The sequence below is a fragment of the Pseudozyma flocculosa genome (assembly GCF_000417875.1).
Source record: "Pseudozyma flocculosa PF-1 unplaced genomic scaffold scaffold00023, whole genome shotgun sequence".
Lineage (NCBI taxonomy): Eukaryota > Fungi > Basidiomycota > Ustilaginomycetes > Ustilaginales > Ustilaginaceae > Pseudozyma > Pseudozyma flocculosa.
This window is the reverse complement of record NW_006920891.1, coordinates 444,208-463,741: the sequence shown is the minus strand read 5'-3', so window position 1 is coordinate 463,741 and position 19,534 is coordinate 444,208. Positions and strand designations below refer to the sequence as shown.

Here is a 19,534-nt window from a genome sequence, read left to right as displayed (position 1 = left end):
GCAAGGCCGAAGCCCGGACAAGGGCCAAATTTGCCGACCGCCGCCCGAAAAGATCGGCGAACCGGATCCCCGGCGGAACGTGTTGCTGGCAGACGAGACCGACTTGCGGCCGAGGCGGTGGGCGGGCCCGGCGGGGAGGCTGTTGGCCACGGTCCGCTCGCGTCCGTTGGTCGATCGCACCTCTTCGGCCCGCCGCTCGCGGTCCATCTCGGCGACCAGGGCGGCCGACTCGAGCGCGAGCGTCTCCTGCAGTCTCAAGCCGTGGAACGTCTTTTGTACCGGGCAAAGAGGACGGGGTGCAAGGTGAGGATCGGATGGTCAGTGGACGACGTTCGTTGCAGCGGCAGAGACGCGGTGTACAGGCAGGGCGACTCACCGGAACCTCCTCTGCGAGCCTCTTCTTGACGCCGACCGTGTCCCTTTGCCACGCCAGCGAGTCGTTGCAGGCGACGTGACCGCCGTCATTCGACGACGAGGAACAAGCCAAGTCGCTGCTGGCAGACGGGCGATCGGCCCGGACGCTGAGCTTGCCCATGGCAGCGGCCAGCGCCTCCTTGGACATGGCGCCCGCCGCCCTGCCATCGACGTGCCATTGGCTCATGTCCTCCTGGATCTGCCGCACGCCACGCTTGGCCAGCAGCTCTCTGCGAATGTCGTCGGTCTCTTTGCGCAGGCGCTCCCGCGCCCGGCTCTGGGCCTCTCGGCGAGCATGCGCGGCGGGCGTGGCGGGCTCTTGGGCGGGGACGGTGGGCAGGGGTGTCGAAAGGATGCGCTCGTTGCGATCCAGCATGTCGGCCAGCTCAAACTCGGAGCAGCGCGAGAGCGGCTTGCGAATGCCGGCCGACGAGCGAAAGGTCCTCGGGATAAAGGCGAGCGATGCGGCCGACCGTGCTCCCGCGCCAGCACCGCCGCCGGAGACGATGCGGCCAGAGTGGGGTGGCGATGCCGATAGCTTGCGATGCGGTGCAGGATGGGCGCTGGGTGACGGTTGACCAGGAGCGGCGGCACCGAAGCCGATCTCTGGCTTGACCTGTGCCGATGGCGAGGTAGCGAGGCCACGGTCCGAGGTTGCCGTGTCGCCCGTGAGGGGCGGCTTGCTCCCGGTGGGGAGCATGAGGCCGTTCATGGTGCGGCCTGGACCGAGGAGTCGTGCAGAAGTTGGGTTCAAAGGGGATGCAGATGCTGGGGCGACCCTATCGATGAGGCGCGAACTCCGGCAGGATGAGGCGCTTGTGCGCTGGCGTTGCAGGCTGGTAGTCGGCGGGCGGAATCGACGAAAGCTTCAGAGGCGGTCTGCGGCGGCGAGCGCGTGTCGGTGAGCGATCCGGGTCCGGCGGATCTGTGGACGAGTTTGGCGAAGCCGGGAGGGGGTAGGGATGGAGTTGCGGTAGATCTGGGGTTTTGGTGGCTTGGTCAGGGCCCTGGAAGCGCATGGCAGTGCGGCGAGGGAGGGATGGCGAGGAGGTCGTTGCAAGAGCAGACAGACGGTCGCGATGACACGCCGAGGTCCTCGTCGGTAGCGCCGTCGATGGACGGAGGTGGTCTGACCACAGGGTGGCAGGGTAGGCAGGACAGGCCGCGCACCAATACAGCACTGCAAGGCTCGGGGCTGAAGGCAAAGATGAGTGAAGCGTGGGCGAAGCCTCGAGGATATATATATATGTAGCTCAGAAAGCCGTCGGGCGACGGGCACGGTTCGGCAGCAGGTAGAGTAGTAGTGGTGTAGGGGAGCGGTGGACGTTGATCGCCGGGTGGTCGTCGTCGTCGGGTCGATGGTGGTCGTCGAGGGCTCCTGCTACCGCCACCCGCCAGCCCGGGACGACCCCCTCTGGCTTTATACGGAGGCACGCGGGCCCGGTCCGCCGCCGCCCCCTTCACCTTGGCGGCCCCCTCGCCAGGACCCTGGCTGGCCTTTGCCTGCCTGCCAGCCTGCCTGCCTGCCTGCCTGGCTGGGCAGCTCTGACCTAGCCTGCCGCCTGCGCCTGCGCTTTGGGGCGGTCACGCAGCAGGCAGCAGCAGGTGCTTGGGCCATCCCCCCCGCTTTCAGCCCCACCCTCCTGGCGGCCTCTGTGCGTTGGCCCCCTGGCTGGCAAGGCCAATCTGCCTTTTTCTCAGCTTCGTCGATCGGCGAGGGCCGATGCGCAGGCGTGCAATGCAGGCAGGCACGCCGAAAAGACACGCTCGCACGCACGCACGCTCGCCCGTTGGTGCTGGCTCTTCGCTCTCTGTTCTCTGCTCCCTGCTCCCGTAACCTCGTCGATCCTGCCTCTGGGCTCGGTCGGAGGTGGAGGAGTCGGTCAGGCTCCCATCTGGCCTCGTCCCGGTAGGCAGCCAGATGCGCGCCGTCCCTCTCTGGGCGCCGTGCTGCCCCTCCTGGCCTGATCCGCGCGAGAGAGTGAGAGTGCCAGTGTGACTGAGGCGGCAGCAGCAGCATCGGCACCTGGGCCTTGTTGGGGGGCCCGACGAACGACCGTCAGCCGCCGATTTCGCGTCGCCTCTCTGGCATGGCCAGGCTGATCTGGCACGCAGCGGGCGGGTGAGCCCGAGAGCCGAGGACAAAAGAGGGGGGGAATGGCGCTGCTTAGCAGGCTAGGCTAGGCGGGCGACCGAAATGGAAGACGACGTCGAGACGGATCGGTTTCTCTGGGCCCTGCTCGTCATCTGCATGTGCCTGGCGGCGGCGACCAGCAGGCAGGCAGGCAGGCAGGCAGGCGGGCTGGCGGGCTGGCGGGCTGGCTCTCTGGCTCGCGGCTGGCTCGCGGGTGAACCCGTTGGGCTCTTTTGGCGGGCCTGGCCTGGTCTGGCCTCTGTCGACTCGCCCGCTGGCCGTCAATCTGGCCCTTTGGTTGGCCCCGTGCCCGGCCACCGCACCGCTTCCCCCGCGCAGCGGTCGGTCATCAAGGGGCGTGCGTCCGCCCGCTCGCTGCATTCGTCGGCGTCGGCGGCAGCGGCGTATAAGAACGTCTGGGCGCCCGCTTCCTGGCGGCCCTCCGCCTGCTCCCCTTTCCCTCCCTGTCTCGCTGCGCACCATCACCACCGTCGCCGCCGCCATCGTCGGCCGCCACTACCATCTGCCCTCGCCACTGTGGTCGCCGCCATCCCTCATCCCGCTGGACCGTTGCGAGCGTCCATCCCTCCACTTGTGCCGACGAGTGCCTTGGTGCGTGCCGAGACGCCCTTGCAGGCCCTTTTCGGAGCACCCGTGCTATCGCCACACGCTATCCGGGTAAATCCGAGCCAGTTGCAACCACGACGGCCGATCCGATCCGATCGCCTCGCGCTGCTGCAGAGGACGAGCACCGCCACACCCGCTTGCCCTTGGAGCGCGACACACCTCGCTCCTTGCTCTTCCTCGCTGCGACGGCGCCTTCGCCATCCGATCGTCAGAGTGGCGGCCGATCCTCGACGGGCGCAATCGGCATCATCTTGGCGCAGCCCTCGCACATCTGCGATCTCGACAAGGGGCCCATCGTCCCTTTTCGGATCCGGCCCAGGGACGCCGCCCTGCCGACTCGCCCTGCTGCCCGGACGCACAACGTCGGTCGATATCCAGCGCAGCTTCCAAGCATGCAGACACTACAGCACCACACCCGTCGAGCCGCGCTGCGTTAAGAAGCAAGCATTCCACGAGGACCCTTTGCGATTGCTCCTCGTCGACCCCTCCGTCGTGGTGACGGCGTTCCTCGACAGACCAGCCCATCGCCCCTGCTTGTACCCCACCGTCGCTGGGCAAGATTTCGTCTGCCGCCGAGAAAGCCCACGACCTCCGCCTCGCGGCGGCAGCGCCGATCTCCTGTGAGTCGAGGTTGCCGCCGAGACGGGCATCCCGTCCTCCATGTCATGTTTTTCCCTGCTGGCACTCTAGGATCCAGCGCTCACGCAGATCCGAATCCGTCTCGTCCCCCTCTTTCGGTCTGCTCCCATCCTCCTTGTCCTTCCTGTAAATCCTCGTCGGGCGAGCGCAGACACCATGGAGGATCTGTCTGCCGACGATGACATCCTGTCGGACATCCTGCTCGAGTGAGTCGAGCATCGCCGTGGCGAAAGATCAGCGGCGACATAGCCTCGCTGACCCATCGCACAACCTCTCGGCTTGGCCGCTTGGCTGCTCCGCTGTTCCTGCAGTACGCTCGAGTTTGAGCCGGCCATCTCGACCCACAAGATGAACCCCAACTACCGCGGCCAGCGCTTCGACAGGGGCACCGTCAGCCAGATGGTCCGGAAGCGGGTCGTGGTCGAGCGGGATGTCGGTGCGGCTGTCGAGGATCTGGCAAAGTGAGTGCACCAGTAGCGCCGGCGAGCACGGCCGTGCGTGGCAAGCCCTGCGCGTAGAGAGGGCCGCGACTGCGGAAGCTGATCTGATCTGCTGCCTTGAATGTCACCCCCGCATCCGCTCTGTGCCTCAAAAGGCTCGGGATCGTCGCCAAGTACCTGCAGAAGAAGACGCAGCGTCAGGTCGCCGGCTTTCAAGCGTGAGTGCCTTGAACCCGCATAACGCCCTTGCGGCTGTTCAATCCGCTGTTGCACGGCCACCTGACCCCCCCCCTTTCGCCTTTCCACGTCTTCTGTCGCTCTCAGCCACGCACGCCGGTATCTCGAGACCTACCTACCTGACAGCGGCGTCGAGTTCGCCCTCACGACCCGCTACAAGCGGGTGATGATGGAGCGGCTGGCTGCCAAGGCAACTCCTGCTCCCGTCGGAACATTGGCGGACGCAGACACAAAGGCGGGCGAGTCATCGACCGCGGGCCAGGTCGGCGAGGCGAAGCCCAGGGAAAAGCCCAAGGGTCGCCAGTCGCTGGACCGGGCTGCCACGAGCATCGGCGCAGCGCCCGCGGCTTCCGAAAAGGCCGACCTCTGCGTGCTCGCCATGCAGGAATTCAAGCCGGGCGATCTCATCTCACACTGCAAGGGCGGCCTCAAGGACCTCACAAAGAGCGAGGACGAGGCGCTGCGCGAGGAGGCAGTCAGCTCGAGGGAGAAGCGCAAGGAGGCCGAATACAAGGGCGTCCTCGGCCCGGGGAGGGATTTCTCGGTGATCAGCTCGTCGCGCAAGGGTTGCAGCCAGCTGCTCTTGGGGCCCGCCCGCTTCGTCAACGTGAGTACCGTCGGACAGCCCTCGCGGCGCAACCAAGGTGCTCCCTGCGATGGCCTCGTCCTTGTCCGCCCTGCGGGCTGCCTAGGTGGCCGAGGGTTAGCGAGCGCCGGCTCGCCTTCCCTCACCAGGCATGACGTTATACGCTGACGTTGGACCCGCCCCCCCCCCCCCCCCCTCGGCGAATACACCGCTCCTGCACAGCACGACTGCAACCCCAACACCGAGTTTTACCGCATGGGCATGCAGATGACCTTCAAGGTGATCCGGCCGATATCGCGCAACGAGGAGATCACCACCTACTACGGCGACAACTACTTTGAGTGGGCCAACAGCGAATGCATGTGCGCCACCTGCGAGCTCAAAGGCGTCGGCGCCTTTGCCGACAAGGGCGATGCCGGCCTTGTTGCTGCTGCAGCCGGCACCGGCATCGGCCCTGGCACCGAGGACGCCGACGGTGGACTGGCCGAGGAGGGCCAGGACGGCGCGTCAGAGACCAACGGCGAGGGTCGACGGCGCCTGCCGCGGCGCACCGGACGGCAACCGGGCGCCGAAGGATCTGCCGTGCCTTCGCCTTCGCCCACTCCCTCGGCTTCGATCATGGGATCCGCAGCCGCTGCCGAAGACGGGTCGTCGGAGAGCAAGTCGAGGCGGGACATCCTGGCGGATCTCAAGCTGGCGCAGCACGGGCCTTCCGATGACCGGTCCGACCCGTACGCGGAAGGGGCAGGTCCTCGATGCCGCTGCCTCACTTGCGGCGCAACGTTCTGGGCGCCCGAGAAGTGGTGGACCCCCGACGAGTGCCCGCGGTGCGAGAGGCACTACAAGATCTTCAAGGCCGACTGGCCGGATCGCGTGCCGACCGAAGGGCTGCTGGCGAGGAGGGGGAGCGGCAAGAGGAAGCTCGACGTCGGCCTGGACAAGGAGAGCGAGAAGAGTTTCAACGCCCGCCGTGTCGAAGCCGCCGCGGCGCTCGATCAGGCGACGTCGGCAAACAAGAAGCGCAGTCGGCCGGCCAAGGCGGCCTCGCCACCTGCAGTGCCAGCAGAGGCGAGCGATGGCGGTGTCACGCCGAGCAATCCGGCGACTCCGATCACCCTCACGCCTTTGCGAGACGCCCCGCCGACGTCCCTGACCGCCGGGCGCCCGATAAAGACCAAGCCCAAGGACTCGCCGCTCCGACCGGCCCAGGCCACTGGCAGCCCTTTGTCCCGGCCGTCTTTGCCCAGCGCGACGGGCAAGTCTTCCACGGCAGGAGCGGGCCCGTCAAAGGCAGGGGCTCGCTCAGTGGAAAGAAAGACTTCTGCTGCTGCTGCAACGGCGACCGCGATCGGGACGCCCAAGCCCACCAGCAGCTCCTCAGCGCGGCTCCGCCAAGACTCGGACGATTCGGATCTTACACCCGAGTCTGAATCCGACTCTGACGGCGAGCGGCGGCCTACGACCCACGGGTCTTCGGCCATCGCTGATGCCGCGACACGCTCTTCGTCGAGTGCCAGCCCGGGTCCGATGGGACCCAAGATGCTGGGCAAGCATGCCAAGACGGACGTGCTGGCGCAGTACTGGGGCGCTCCAATGACGGACAAGCGCTCGAGGCGCAAATCGTCGTCGCAGAACAATCCAGTCCTCCTAGGGCTACGGAAGACGGCCGCGGCCGCGGCAGCAGGTGCAGCATCGGCGGGGTCGCCGACAGCAGGGGAAGGGCGCAAGTCGGCTCCCGCTCGGCAGATGCATGCGAGCGACTCGGACGAGATGCCTTTTGCGTCGTCCAAGAAGGGGTCGCGCAAGCGACCGGTCCAGTCCACGCCAGACGAGGACGAAGACGAAGACGAGTACCACGATGGCGATGGCGACGGCGACGGCGATGGCGTCAAAGAACCGGCGCATCCCCGGCCTCCAGCAATTCCGACCGCTCACCATCGCAAGACGGCGAGCATGGGTGATCTATCCGGGCTGGCAGCACAGCCGTTGCCGCCTGCCGCTCCGCCGCGGGCCAGCTCGTCGACCTCCCAGGGGCAACCCGAACCTCAGCCCAAGGCGCGGCTCGGCACGGATGCTGCGCGGTCGACGACCCCGGTCAGCGACAAGAAGCACGTCCCCGGGACGCCCGTGGCCATCCCCGGGCTCGCCACCACCGGCGTCCAGCGGACCTCGGAGTCGAACCTCGCCCTCTTCTGGTCCGCGGGCGTCGAAGGAGGCCGAACACGGAGGCAGGTCCCGCGCGAGCCTCAGATGCTGACCGCAGCGCACACACCCGCCAAGCGATCTCGACCCAGCTCCGAGGCCAGCCGCAGCCGGACGCCCGAAGTCAAGCGGCCGCGGAGCAAGCTGGGCAACAGCAGGACCGGCGACAGCCCGGCAGATGGCCCCTCGCCAGCCGCGACGTCGACCGTCAGGGCGGTCAAGGCAGAGGACATGGACGTCGACAGCGGCGACGATTCCGCCAAGGACGAAACCGTCCGACGCCCGCTCAAGGACGCTGCGATCCGAGGGCCAGGTGGACCGCTCGGGGCGGATCCAACGACTGGCTGTGGCAACGGCTTTCCGCCGCCGGCAAAGACTCCGCTCCTGCCTCCGGCAACGCTAATGCGGCCGCCGCCACCGCACGTGCGGCCTGACCTGCTGGCGACGGCAGCTGCGAGATCCAACTCGCCGTTGGCAGGGCCGCCTCCTCCCGGCCTCCGGGCGGGGGCGCCTGGACAGCCGATCCGCAGGAACTTGCGGTGGGGCAGCGGAAAGACTTCGGTCAGTCGTCCTCTGGGCAGCGTCAGCCCGCTCGGGCGGCCTCTCCTCGGCCCCAATGGAAGTCCCGCGCAGGCGCTGCCGAGGCCGCCGATGGATGCCGCACGAGTGCTGCAGTTCCAGTCTTCTGCAGGCCCCGACCAGACGCAGTCGAAGCCGCTGCCATCCGCAGCACCCGTTGACCCCGCCAACGGGATCGCGACTCCGACGCAGTCGGCGCCGCCAGAGCTGGAGACAAGCTCGCTTCCTGCGCCATCCCAGTCGCCGCCCGCGCCCCAGCCACCGTCCAACGGCGCCAGTGTGTCGAGCGCGATCAAGCAAGAGCCGGCCCTTGATACGCTCCATGTCAAGCTGGCCGACGTGCATCGCCCGAACGACATCATCGCGGAGCCCGTCGGCCACGCCCGCAATGGCCACGACGGCAACGGGATAGACACGGCCGCGGCCGCGTTGGCCAGCAACCTGAGCTCGGCTCGGCCCGCTGCGGCCCAAGCGGCTGAGGAAGGGGCTGGCGCCGCCATCGTCGACGCGGCGATTTGGCCCGTCGCGCAGGCTGAAAGTGGCGCGGCCGTGCCACCGGCTCACTTGGACGACCCATGGACGCCACCACCACCTGCTGCGCCTCTACTCGATGCTGGCGATGCGCCCTCGACGGTGCCGACCCTGGCGCACCCGGCCAAGGACGTCGCCGCCTCTCCCGCCTCGAGATCCGCCATCTCGTCGGCGCCCTCTTCGCCCTCGTCCAACGGGCAGTCGCTGCAGCGACGGGTGTCTGGTCGAGCGCGCAAGCCGCCAGAGATGGCCGCGGGCCAGATTCCCTACAAGGGCAGTCTGGTGAAGCTGGCCGCGCAACGCGCCAAGGACGCCAAGAAGGGAGACTCGCCCGCACCGCGCACGGCCGCCTCGACGCCGCAGCGCAGTCCCAACTCGACCAAGGGTCACGCCTTGGCATCGCCGGGCTCGCCGGACAAGCTCATCACTTCGCTGGACGCCGCTGCGGCGACCGCCATGCCGGACGAAACCGGGCACGTCGCGGCTTTCGGCAACGGCGTGGCTCCAGCCACGAACGACGATGCTGCCAAGAGCGGCCGGGCAGCCCTCGATCCCCACGCCGCCATCCCAAGTGCCGAGGGAGAGATCGTTTCGGGATCCTCGGGAATGTCCGAGCGCATCGAGCGCAGCTGATGCCGATCTTTGTCCTTGCCCTGCGCCGCCCGAAACCTGCTGCTGCGACCGCAACGGTCCTTGCCCCCTGCTTTCTACTCCTGCCACTCGAGGCTCGCGCGCCTCGCCTGTATTTTTACCGCCGTCAATCGACCAAGCGCACGCACGCAGACCAGCGCCAAACAGAAATTGCCTTGCTGCGCTCCGTGTCCCTTTCATGTGTTTGTGCGCTGCGCTCTCCGTCCCACGTGACTGGCCAGAGGAGGATGGCGTCGGACCACCGACGGTTCCTGACGGCGCACGCCTCCGACGGCTGACGGCTGAGGCACGATCAGGTCCGACGGCATCCGGGAGATGAAAGGGAGGCAAAGGGCTGGACGATCTCGATAACGATCGACGACCGGCGTCCGGAGGCAGCGAGAGGATGGCAAGAGGGCGTGGAAAGCAGCAGCAGCCGCGCGGGGAGAGGATAACTTGTCGGCAAATTGGCGGCCGGTGAGGTCGAGGTTGGCCGTCGAAGCCGCCGGAGACCGGAGGATTTGTGCCGGCGTGCTGGTCTTCCTTGCTCGCCCAGAGCCGGTGCCTTGTCTATGTGCGGGGCCCATCTTGGCCTCTGCCGCCGCCGGCGAGATGACCGACCGAAGTGGTACCGGGCCGCTGCCCTACGAATAATGGTGCCGGTGCCCTTTGATGCCGTCGTGCTGTCGTGCCGTCGTGCCGTCGTGCTGTGCCATGCGATGATCCAGCTGCGTACCCCGCATTTCAACGATCTCGGCTCGACCTTTCCCCCCCACGCCAACCGCTTCCTCACTCTCCCTTTGGCATTCGTATGTACACACGTAAGTACTGTACGTACAGAGGCGACGGCGACCGCTCCCCTTGCCTTGCCTGCCTAGCCCGCTCGCTCGTCCCTTGCCCTGCCCCGCCCCGCCTTGCACTCGACACCGGCGATCTCGTCGCAGCCGATTGTCGCACGCGACAAGGGCGGCTACAGCTTGTTGTACGTTGTGCGATACCAGCGCAACGCCCCCCAGGCAAAGCATGGGCCGCTCGCTGTCTTGCCCCAAGCACAGCTGCAGCAGGTGCTTTCCTCGCACAATGGACCTACACAATAGGCTAGTACCCTAGCTACACTCGAACGAAGCACGATGCTCTGTCTCCCCACCCCGGAGGTCGAGGGACAAAGGCTGCGCGTCGATGCGACCGACCTGCGACATCCCGTGACGCTCGCCTCCGTGCGGCCGCGCGGTCACCGCTTGCACTCTCATGAAGCGACCAAGACCGGCCAATGGCTCTCCGAGAGCAGAGGCGGAGGCAGAGGCGCAGAGCACCGATCTCGACCGACCCGCTCGCTCGCTGCAGAGGGCAGCCGGAGGAAGGTACAAAATCTAGCTTGTCAAACGTCCCCTTGACCGTGGCCCCCCTGTAACGCCGTGAGTTTATCCTCCCCCCTCCGTCCGTCTCACGTCTGGCAGCCATGTCGCCCCCTCCTCGTCACCAGGGCTTTGCCTGGGTCGCTCTCCTCTCGCTCGTCGCCACCGCCATCCTCGCCGCCACCACCGCGTCGGCCTTCCCCACCAACTTCGACGCGTCGGCCGACGACGTCCTCGCCGCCCGCGCCGCCGTCGAGCCCGCCGCCCTGTGGGAGCGCGACGACAGCGACAGCAAGCACGGCCAGCACGGCGGCAGTTCGAGCGGCAAGTACGCGCAGTTCAAGAAGCCCGACTACTCGAAGCGCGGCCTGGACAAGCTCTGGGCGCTGCTCGAGGATGCCCGGCCGGTCGAAAAGGCCCACGTCACCACGGTGCAGCCGCGGCCCTCGCAGGACGACATCGCCGTGCCGCCCAGCCCGAGCAACCTCCTCGGCCTGTCGGACGCGTCGCAGTGGCCCGTGACCGACCCGGCGGTCAACAAGGCGCGCAAGTACAAGCTGCCCAAGGACTTCAAGTACGGCGTCGCCTCGGCCGCCTTCCAGGTCGAGGGAGCCGCAAAGGCCGACGGCAAGGGCCCCTCGCAGTGGGACTTTTGCGGCCACGTGACAAAGGGCTGCATCGCCAACAACCAGACGGGCGACGTGACCGACAACCACTACTACAAGTTCAAGGAGGACATGGCGCGCATCGTCAAGATGGGCGTCGACTCCTACTCGTTCTCGTTTGCCTGGTCGCGCATCCTGCCGTTTGGCAACGGGCCCGTCAACCAGCCGGGACTCGAGCACTACGACGAGGTCATCGACGAGGCCATCGACCAGGGCCTCGAGCCCGTGGGGACCCTCTATCACTGGGACTTTCCGCTGTCGCTCGAGTTCCAGTACGGCTCGTGGCGCGACGAGAGGATGGTCGACGACTTTGTCCACTACGCCGCCACGGTGCTCCGGCGGTACGGCGACCGGGTCCGGACGTGGTTCACCTTCAACGAGCCCAACAACGTGTGCGGGCCGTACCTGAGCGGCTTCCCGCTCAACACGACCTACGACGGCGAGCTCGACGGCGCCCAGGCCTACTTTCACTGCGCGCGCAACCTCCTCCGCGCCCACGGCAAGGTCTACCGGCTGTACGAGGAGATGCAGCGCAACGGCACGCTGCCAAAGGGGCAGATGTCGATGAAGAACGACAACTCGATCGCCCTGCCGCACCGGCCGGGCAACGCCGAAGACATCCGCGCCGCCAAGCGCCACGACGCCGTGCTCCTGGGCCTGTGGAGCGACCCGGTGTACAGCACGGGCGAGTGGCCGGCGATCCTGCGCGAGACGATCCCCACGTCGATCCTGCCCGACCTGACCGACGAGGACCGGAAGCTCATCCGGGGCACGGCCGACTTTTACGCCATCGACCTCTACAGCGTCCGCGTCGCGCGCGCCACGCGCGCCCCGGGCGGGCTGGCGGCGTGCGAGCGCAACTCGTCGCACCCGGACTGGCCGCAGTGCGTGTCGAGCCTTCCGCCCGACTACCAGACCATCTCGACCGACGACACCAAGGTGGGCGGGTGGCCGCTGGGCGAGCAGGCCGACGCCAAGGCGCCCTGGCTGTACAACTCGGCGGGCCTCGTGCGCAACTTTCTGCGCCAGATCAAGGAGACGTGGAGCGGCGACATGAAAATCTACCTGAGCGAGGTCGGCTTCGCCGAGCCCCACGAAAACGACAAGCAGTACCTCGAGCAGATCCGCCTCGACTCGGCGCGCACCCGCTACGCCCTCGACCAGCTCGACGAGTACGTCCTCGCCATCCACGAGGACGGCGCCAACCTCGGCGGCGTCTTCTTCTGGTCCATCATGGACAACCTCGAGTGGAACCTCGGCCTCAACACGCGATTTGGTCTCCAGTACGTCAACTACACCTCGCCCGGCCTCGACCGCGAGTACAAGCAGTCGTTCCTGCGCATCCGGGACTACATGAAGCAGAACCGGGAGCAGTAGACGGCGGACACGGCCGGCGATGGCGCCACGCTGTCTGGCCGGGGCGTAGATACGGTAGCTGTGCGAAGCAGATGCACTGCAATGACAGACGTTCGCATCCAGTCTCCTCCGGCGGGTTTTGTCGATCGTGACTGCGCCTATGCTGTGCAGTGGTTCGGGCTGACCGTGAGCGATGCTCCTCGAACTCCACGGAGGTTGTTCCGAGCGCCGTGGACCATTCGGTCAGGGCTGCGAGGCGCCTGTCTCAAGTCGGCCCGCGACGCGAGCTCCGGCCACGGCCATATCACTGTGCAGTGTCGTCGGACCTCGAACGTAGATCCACGGCAGTCTTATTCTGCAGGGCGCACGCGGGCTCGGCGCTACCCCGTTGCGCCCTCTCCATGGTCATCTCACGCCGTCGCCGCACGACGCCCGCACCGCGGCAGGCGCCGAGTGGTCCGACGACCGAGAGCTGAGCCTGCGACTCTGCGACCAGAAGAAATCCCTCGCGGACACATTCGAGCGTGGCGTCGAGGGTAAGCAGACGGGTATCTTGATATCAACGGACCGGCATCTACTACTGAAACTGCAAGCGAAGCGAGAGATGCAGCACCGTCAAGAAGGCCCGTCGTCATCGTATCTACCCTTCAATCCCTTGTCCTTGTCGTCGATGGCGTCTGCCCGATCGGAAACGGGCGGTCCGCGAGGAGCGAGACCCACCCCGTTGCCTCCCGTGGCAGAGAGGCCGCCTTCATCCATCCAGATCCTTTCGTGGGGTCGTCGAGCGCCGCCCTGGCTCCCCTCCACCCCAGCGACGGGCGGGCGACGCGACGCGACGCGAAGCGACGACATCTATCCGCGGTAGGCCGAGACGATCTGGGCCATGCGGCTCGTCTGGCCAGCGGTGAACTGGTACATGCAGGCGTCGTCCGAGTAGTCGAGGAAGTTGTGGATCGAGTCGACGCCGGCCACGTTGGGGCACGAGTCCTGGCTCGACGGGCAGCCCGACGTAGCAGTCGACTGGGCGGGCGTGTCCGACACGCTGTCGCCCGATCCCGTGCATCCTCCCTGGAAGACATGGTAGAGACCAAGCCAGTGACCAACCTCGTGGGTAAGGGTGCGTCCCTGGTTGAAGGGAGCATAGGACGACCCAGGATAAGTTTGATAGGCGATGACGACGCCGTCGTTCTTGGGGGCTCCCGAGTAGCTCCAGGGGAAGGTGGCGTAGCCCAGCAGGCCCGAAGAGCCAAAGCTCACGGTGTACACGTTGAGCGTGAGGGCGTTACCGTCGCGGAGGCTGTTCTTCATCTGGGCCTCGGCGGTGGTTCCCTGGTCGACGCCGGTGAACCAGGACTTGTTGGTGACCGTCTCGGAGGCCGAGAGGTAGAAGGAGAAGCCGGTGCTGGCGTCTGCGACGCGTCACGGGTTGGTGTGAGTGGAGGCGCGGTGGTGGTGGCGGCGGGCGCGAAGGCGGGGGCGGAGGTGGGGGCGCGGGTGGGGGTCGGCTGTCAGCGGGCTGTCAAATTCCGCCGGGCTAGGTGGCCGAAGTGGGGGGGAGGGGAGGGGTGGCGCTCGGATCGGGCGAGCGGGCCGACGAACGGCGGGGGGACACTCACAGTCCTTGTTGAGGACGTCGATCGAGGCCTGGACCTGCGAGGCGGTGAGCTTGCCGCTGGTGCCGTCGGTGATCGTGTGCCACGAGACGGGGATCTGCTTGGCGGCGGCGGCGACGCGGATGTTGGCGATGCGCTCCTGGACCTTCTTCTCGTGCTCCTCGTGCTTCTCGTGGGTACCGCAGCCACGCTTGGGGATGGTGCCGGCGAGGGCGGCGGGGACCGCGACCAGGGCCGAGAGGACAAAGGCGATGTTGAACTGCATCTTGGCTGTTGTACGTGGGGCGCGGGTGGTTTCTATTGGGGGTCTGGCGAGAGACGGAGCGATGGGCAAGATGATGGACGAGAGGCAGACAAGGAAAGGTGGAAGGGATGATGGGGCGAGGGATGTGATGAGCCGCACGGAGGGTTGCTCTTTAACCTTTTGCGGATAGGGGGGGTGCTCTCTGAGACACGACTCTAGCGCTGGTCGAGCTAGGGTGCGGGAGCTTGTGCTGTGCCTCGAGCCCAACCTTGGCAGAGCTCGCGCAGCAGAGGTGCTGTATCGGTAGCGTAGGGCACCGTGTGTCGTGTGCCAGAGCGAGGGGTGGAAGAACCGACGATTCACTCGCCATCGCCGAGCGAGCGGACGAGCGGCGGCAAAAGGGCCTGGCATACCGTACCGGTAGCATCGACGCTGGACCCGAGGACCCTCGCGCGCGCACAGGGCAACGCTAGGTTCGGCAATGCAACGCTACCGGACAGGGGAAGATGACAGGAAGGCTGGGACGGAAGGCCTTCTTCCGTAAGGTGAGAGTGAGAGGTGGCACCGCCCTCGGCCGGTGGCCAGGGCGGACTTGACCGGCGGGACTCGAGGCGAGGCGAGGTCAGGTCTTGGAAGCATGCTGCTTCTGCCTGGGACGACGAGACACGACGACGATGCTCCTCGGTCGTGAGGCCGAGCGCACACTGTAAGCAAAGCAGGCAGTGGGAAAACGACGCTAGCGTCCTCGCTTACGACGCGCGGACGGTCGGTCGGTCCAGAAGGCAGGCCTGGCAGGGCCACCAGAGGGTGCCGAGGAGAGGGTCGAGAGCGGCCGGTGGCAAAACGTGGCGTTTCCCTTGCCCTGTTCGGGTAGAGCCCCACTGTCCGCCATTCTTCTCACCCTTCGCAGCCGGCTCACAGGCACACAGAGCAACACCGAGATGGGCCACGAGATGGCATACAGAAGATCGTTACCGGTCGATAGCCCAGAGGCAGCACGGACATGGCCGCGCCGCATTGGGGCCCGAGACCAGGGGCCGGTTAATCTGCTGTGCTCGGGCTGGCTACAGTACCTCGTCGAGACGCCGGCTTGGCTCTGCGCGCCCTCTTGATAAGATTGTCCCGTCGTTGATCGGTTGGCCTGCGAGGCGGAGCACAGCATATATAGCATAGCATGACATGACCCGGCATGGCATTGCAGTCCGTTGCGCAGCCAGTCTTAGTGTTGAGCGCGGGGGCCGACATCGACCCTTATCTGGCATCATTCGCGGCCAGTGTGGCGCGGCCCTTGTCGAATCAGGGAGCGAGGATTGTATGGGCGATGGCGATCCGACGGTTGGCAGATGGACGACCGACCAATCGCGTTGGGGCGATGGGAGCTCGCCAAGGGTACAACTAACCTTGCGAAGATTGCAACAATGGCGGGCCGACCTGCGCGGATGCGGCGGAAGGGGGCTCTCCGTGAATTGGCATCAGAGAGAGACGCCGAGGCTCCGGGACAGCGAGCCAGGGTCGGAAAGAAGCGGGCACCCGCAGCGACGGCCGTCGAGAAGAAGAACAGCGTAGCGGAGCAAAGGCAGGGCTGGGGATAAGCGAGCCTCGGGCGCCTGTCAAGCGACGAAGAAATCAGAGCTCCGCTCGCACCGAGAGCACCCGTGGGGGGTCTGCGGCCTTCTACAGCGTCCACCACCAGACGGCCACCTATGTACGTACAACGTCCCGCCGCAAGCCAAGCACGCAGACGATGACAGGCTAGCTGTGTGCAGTGCCATCTCACGATGCACACACTGGACAACGAATTAACGACGTGCGTACACCTGGCTCGACGCAAAGAAGTCAGCGGGCCCGGGGATCGCCCGACCGAAGCAGCAATCCGTCGGCGGCGTTGCGAGGCTCGGCGAGGACGCTCGCGCGTGGCCAGCATGGTCTCTGATCACTTTGTTGCGATGGGACAAGGTCGCACAAGCTCAACTTCCCACGACGACCTCGTTTCGATGGTCGGGCAGCGACGAGGAACAAGGATGATGGTCGTCCGGCAGCGGAAATGACCGCCTGGCGTGGGCAGCCGCGATCGTCAAGAGGAGTAGAACACTAGTGCGGATCAAGGTCATGCGGGCATCGCAGGTTGCTCCACGGGCTCGTCGCTCCGGGAACCTGTCCGGCATCAACGATATGGCGTTATCGCAGACGAGCGTGACCCCAGAGAGTCCCGAGCGAGTGGATTGCCCGTGGGGCAGGTGCGGTACGGTCCTGGCAGGTACTGTGCGGGGCCCTTGCTGCCTCGTCCAGGTCATGTCTTGAGGAGGGGCAGTGCGGGGCGTGGGTGATTGACCGGGTGGCGAGGCAGTGAGTGTGGTGAGCGGGCATGGAGGCAAGGGGGCGGGCGTTGAACTCTACCAGATCCACGCCCGCTACGCCGCCGCCTTTCCTGCAAAGATTGCCAGCCACGCCGAGCCCGACCTGCTGTTCGTCATGGGTACTTTTTGCGTACCGATTGTCTGGATGCATTGCTGTTGGTGCCAGGATCTTCTCCGAGGTGGACGACAGTAGTCAGCAGTTCGCACGCCATCTGTGAGCCTTCCTCGGCCGGCCATCGTCGGCGTGGATCGTTGCTGGCCTCCTTCTCAGCCTCTCACCAACTGCTTCGTGTGGCGAGTGCGCGCACACGCATCGAAGCTCGGCCCGCGATTGCTGCCACTGTGGGTTTCAGGGGAGGCCGGTGAGATACCGGTAGCAAGAGAATAGCGGCGACCTTTGGGTGCACGGCGGCTACGGGAGTCGCGCTAGGGACGTTGCTGTGCAACGCTTGCACGGACCAGCTGGCGAGTAAGCGACTCGATGACGGTCGGCGATTGAAAGGGATGGGGCCCGCTGCGCTTCTCGACGGCTTAGCGTGTCGGTCGACACTGGTCCGACGTCGGGTGGCGCGCTGGTGGGTGGGTGAGTTCGAGATTTGATCGTCGCGAAAAAGAAGAAGCAAGCAGAAGCAAGCAGCAAGCAAGCAAGCAAGAAGCAAGACGACACGAGCCCAAGCCCTCGTCGAGGCGGCCTGTCGCGGCCTGGCCTCTCGCCGCAGCTGCGGGTGCACCGAAGCGCGAGGCTTGGCGCATAGAGGCGCAAGCATGCATGCATGCATGCTGCACCAGGCAGCTGCGCACATCCCCGCCCAGCTTCGGCTTCTGCCCCGGCCGGCGCGACTTCCGGTGCTTGGACCATCGTCCGTCCGTCCGTCGTAGCCTCGTCGGGACGATCCGTCGATTGCGATCGTGACCGCGAGCTCGACACCGGGACGAAATCGCTCGTCCGTCTGCCTCGTCCTACCGGCAGCTTCCGCTCGCACATGCAGACAGATGATTGCCCGGATCCCCCTTGCCTGCCTGCTCCAGGTTGCTTGCCTCTGTCTCGACCGACCTGCAGCGCATCGACGCCCTCCGAAACTCTATCCTCGCCCAGGTCCGCACCGTCGCACCGCTGATAACACACAGGAACACCGCCAATCGACGACGTGACCGTGCGTGCGACGACTCGACCGTGCGTGCGTGTGTGCGAGGTGCAAAGGCAGGGACAGGAGGACCCCAGATACCGCCGGCAACCGAGCGCAACGGTCTCACCATCCGGTGGCCACGAGAGCGGCGCGTGCCTCGCACGCACCTAGAGTAGCCGCCCTCGTCTCGTCTCGGCCCGGTTCCGCCAATCTCTTCTCGCGCGCCCCGTCCGACGACGTGAACGTCAGCTCCAGACCTCTTGCTGGGCAGAAGTGGACCTCCTCGCTGCCCTCGCAGGACTCGCAGCGGCTATGAGGCGAAAAGGTGTGGAAATTGCAAGGAAATAACAGGCAGAAAAAATACCTCGGCCAGAGCACCAATGAGACAGGGTGGACGCAACTGGCATGTCGAGGTTGTTGCTTCAAGGCTGGACTGCTTCATGACTGGACATCAACCTGAAGCTGGTAGGGGCTGCCAACCTGCATAGAAGCAAGCAGACCCTTGCAATCAACAACCGGTTCCTTCTGCCAAAAGTTGGTGGATCATGCAAGAAGGATGGAACTCTTCTTGTTGCAGTCCTTGTTGTGGTCCTTGATGCTGTGCTGGAGCCTTGCAAGCTGGGTGGTGTCTGTCAGGAAGTTGTTGATCTCCAGATCAGTACTATCAGGCCATCCATCATCTGCTGATGAAGATTGAATGTGCAACAGTGTTGATGATCTGCTTCTCCCTGTTCACTGATAGAGGTCCCTATTGCTCCTTGCCTGCTTCCCAGGAGACAAGAGCTTGGTCCGCTCTGCCAAGATGCGGAGGATGTGCTGCCTGCATGTCTGCAGGGCAGTCCTTGCTGAGACCAGCTTGGACATAGCCAGCTCACAAAGACGTTTGGCCTTGCCCTCTGCCATGGAGTTGAACACCTTGTTGGCCTTGAGATGTTGCTGATTGAACTTGTGATTCTCAAAGACCTTGATGACTGTGCGCACCTCAACTTCCTTTGAAGCGTCATCGAATGTGTCCTTGAGCTGTCTGTAGGCCTGGTCCTTGGCACAGTCTGCCTCAAGTTGCTCTGCTGGCCTGTTCTTGCTGTGGCAGTGGACGTGACCCTTGCTCTGGACAGGAGGGACACCACTGGCACTCTCCTCTGCCAGCGCCTGTACCCCTGGACCATTTGCCCTCTGTTCGTAGTAGGTCAAGCGCGCAAGAATGTTGATGATCTCCTGGTCCCTGTCCTCACACAGCTTGCCCGCCCAAAGCGCAATGGTGTTGAAGTTCAAGATGCCGCCAGTGTAGTTCCTGTGCAGAGTGTCCTTGGCCTGCTCATGGTTGAGCAGCAGGCGTGCAACCTCTGCAGAGTATGCCGTAGCAAACTGGGTGGCAAAGTCGTGGCAAATCATATGAAACGATCCAAACTTGAGGCCAATGTTGACAGCATGCCTCAGGAGTGCAGAGCAGGCAGCCTTGACAGACAGGAACTTGTCTGTCATCTCAAGGTGATCCTCGGCCAGGGCGCAAAAGTGGGGTTCCTTGCCAACACCTCTGAACTCTGCAGCCTTTGAAGCCAGGAGCTCTCGGACAGATTTGATCTGCCTCCCGTGCTTCCCCTTCTCAAAGAGAGCTCCTCTGTGGACAAGGATGTTGAGGAGGGTTGGGGTGGCCTCCAGGGCAACATTGGTCGGCAGACACAGAGGGGGGATCCTTGGGTGGATGGATTGCCTGTTGGTTCCTGCTGATTGGAACCCCTTTAGGTGGTGCACATGCAGAACAAGCAGGTAGGTGCCAGGACCCTCCTGCCTGAACTCC

General features: G+C 65.5%; 5 protein-coding genes across 5 annotated transcripts in view; 2 read left to right on the top strand and 3 right to left on the bottom strand.

The window, feature by feature from the left end:
- The window catches only part of PFL1_06100 (uncharacterized protein), a gene marked incomplete at both ends in the record, with an annotated part of 1,596 nt that extends 470 nt beyond the window's left edge, over positions 1-1,126 (bottom strand). Inside the window, 2 exons of the mRNA XM_007883638.1 lie at positions 39-270; positions 377-1,126. Coding sequence (XP_007881829.1) covers positions 39-270; positions 377-1,126 — 982 coding nt within the window. The remainder of the gene's footprint in view (positions 1-38; positions 271-376) is intronic.
- Positions 1,127-3,970: 2,844 nt separating this feature from the next.
- PFL1_06099 (uncharacterized protein) lies at positions 3,971-9,022 on the top strand (the record flags this gene model as incomplete). Its single annotated transcript, XM_007883637.1, has 5 exons — positions 3,971-4,020; positions 4,126-4,275; positions 4,410-4,472; positions 4,579-5,098; positions 5,300-9,022. 5 exons carry the CDS (start codon positions 3,971-3,973, stop codon positions 9,020-9,022), a joined length of 4,506 nt encoding a protein of 1,501 aa, XP_007881828.1.
- A 1,456-nt stretch (positions 9,023-10,478) lies between these two features.
- Positions 10,479-12,416, top strand: PFL1_06098 (uncharacterized protein; the record flags this gene model as incomplete). Its single annotated transcript, XM_007883636.1, has 1 exon — positions 10,479-12,416. One exon carries the CDS (start codon positions 10,479-10,481, stop codon positions 12,414-12,416), a length of 1,938 nt encoding a protein of 645 aa, XP_007881827.1.
- Positions 12,417-13,247: 831 nt separating this feature from the next.
- Positions 13,248-14,273, bottom strand: PFL1_06097 (uncharacterized protein; the record flags this gene model as incomplete). The annotated part of the gene is made up of 2 exons (XM_007883635.1): positions 13,248-13,804; positions 14,012-14,273. The coding sequence occupies 2 exons, from the start codon at positions 14,271-14,273 to the stop codon at positions 13,248-13,250; spliced, it is 819 nt and encodes a 272-aa protein (XP_007881826.1).
- A 4,211-nt stretch (positions 14,274-18,484) lies between these two features.
- PFL1_06096 (uncharacterized protein) lies at positions 18,485-19,218 on the bottom strand (the record flags this gene model as incomplete). The annotated part of the gene is made up of 2 exons (XM_007883634.1): positions 18,485-18,498; positions 18,612-19,218. 2 exons carry the CDS (start codon positions 19,216-19,218, stop codon positions 18,485-18,487), a joined length of 621 nt encoding a protein of 206 aa, XP_007881825.1.
- Between the last annotated feature and the right edge of the window lie 316 nt (positions 19,219-19,534).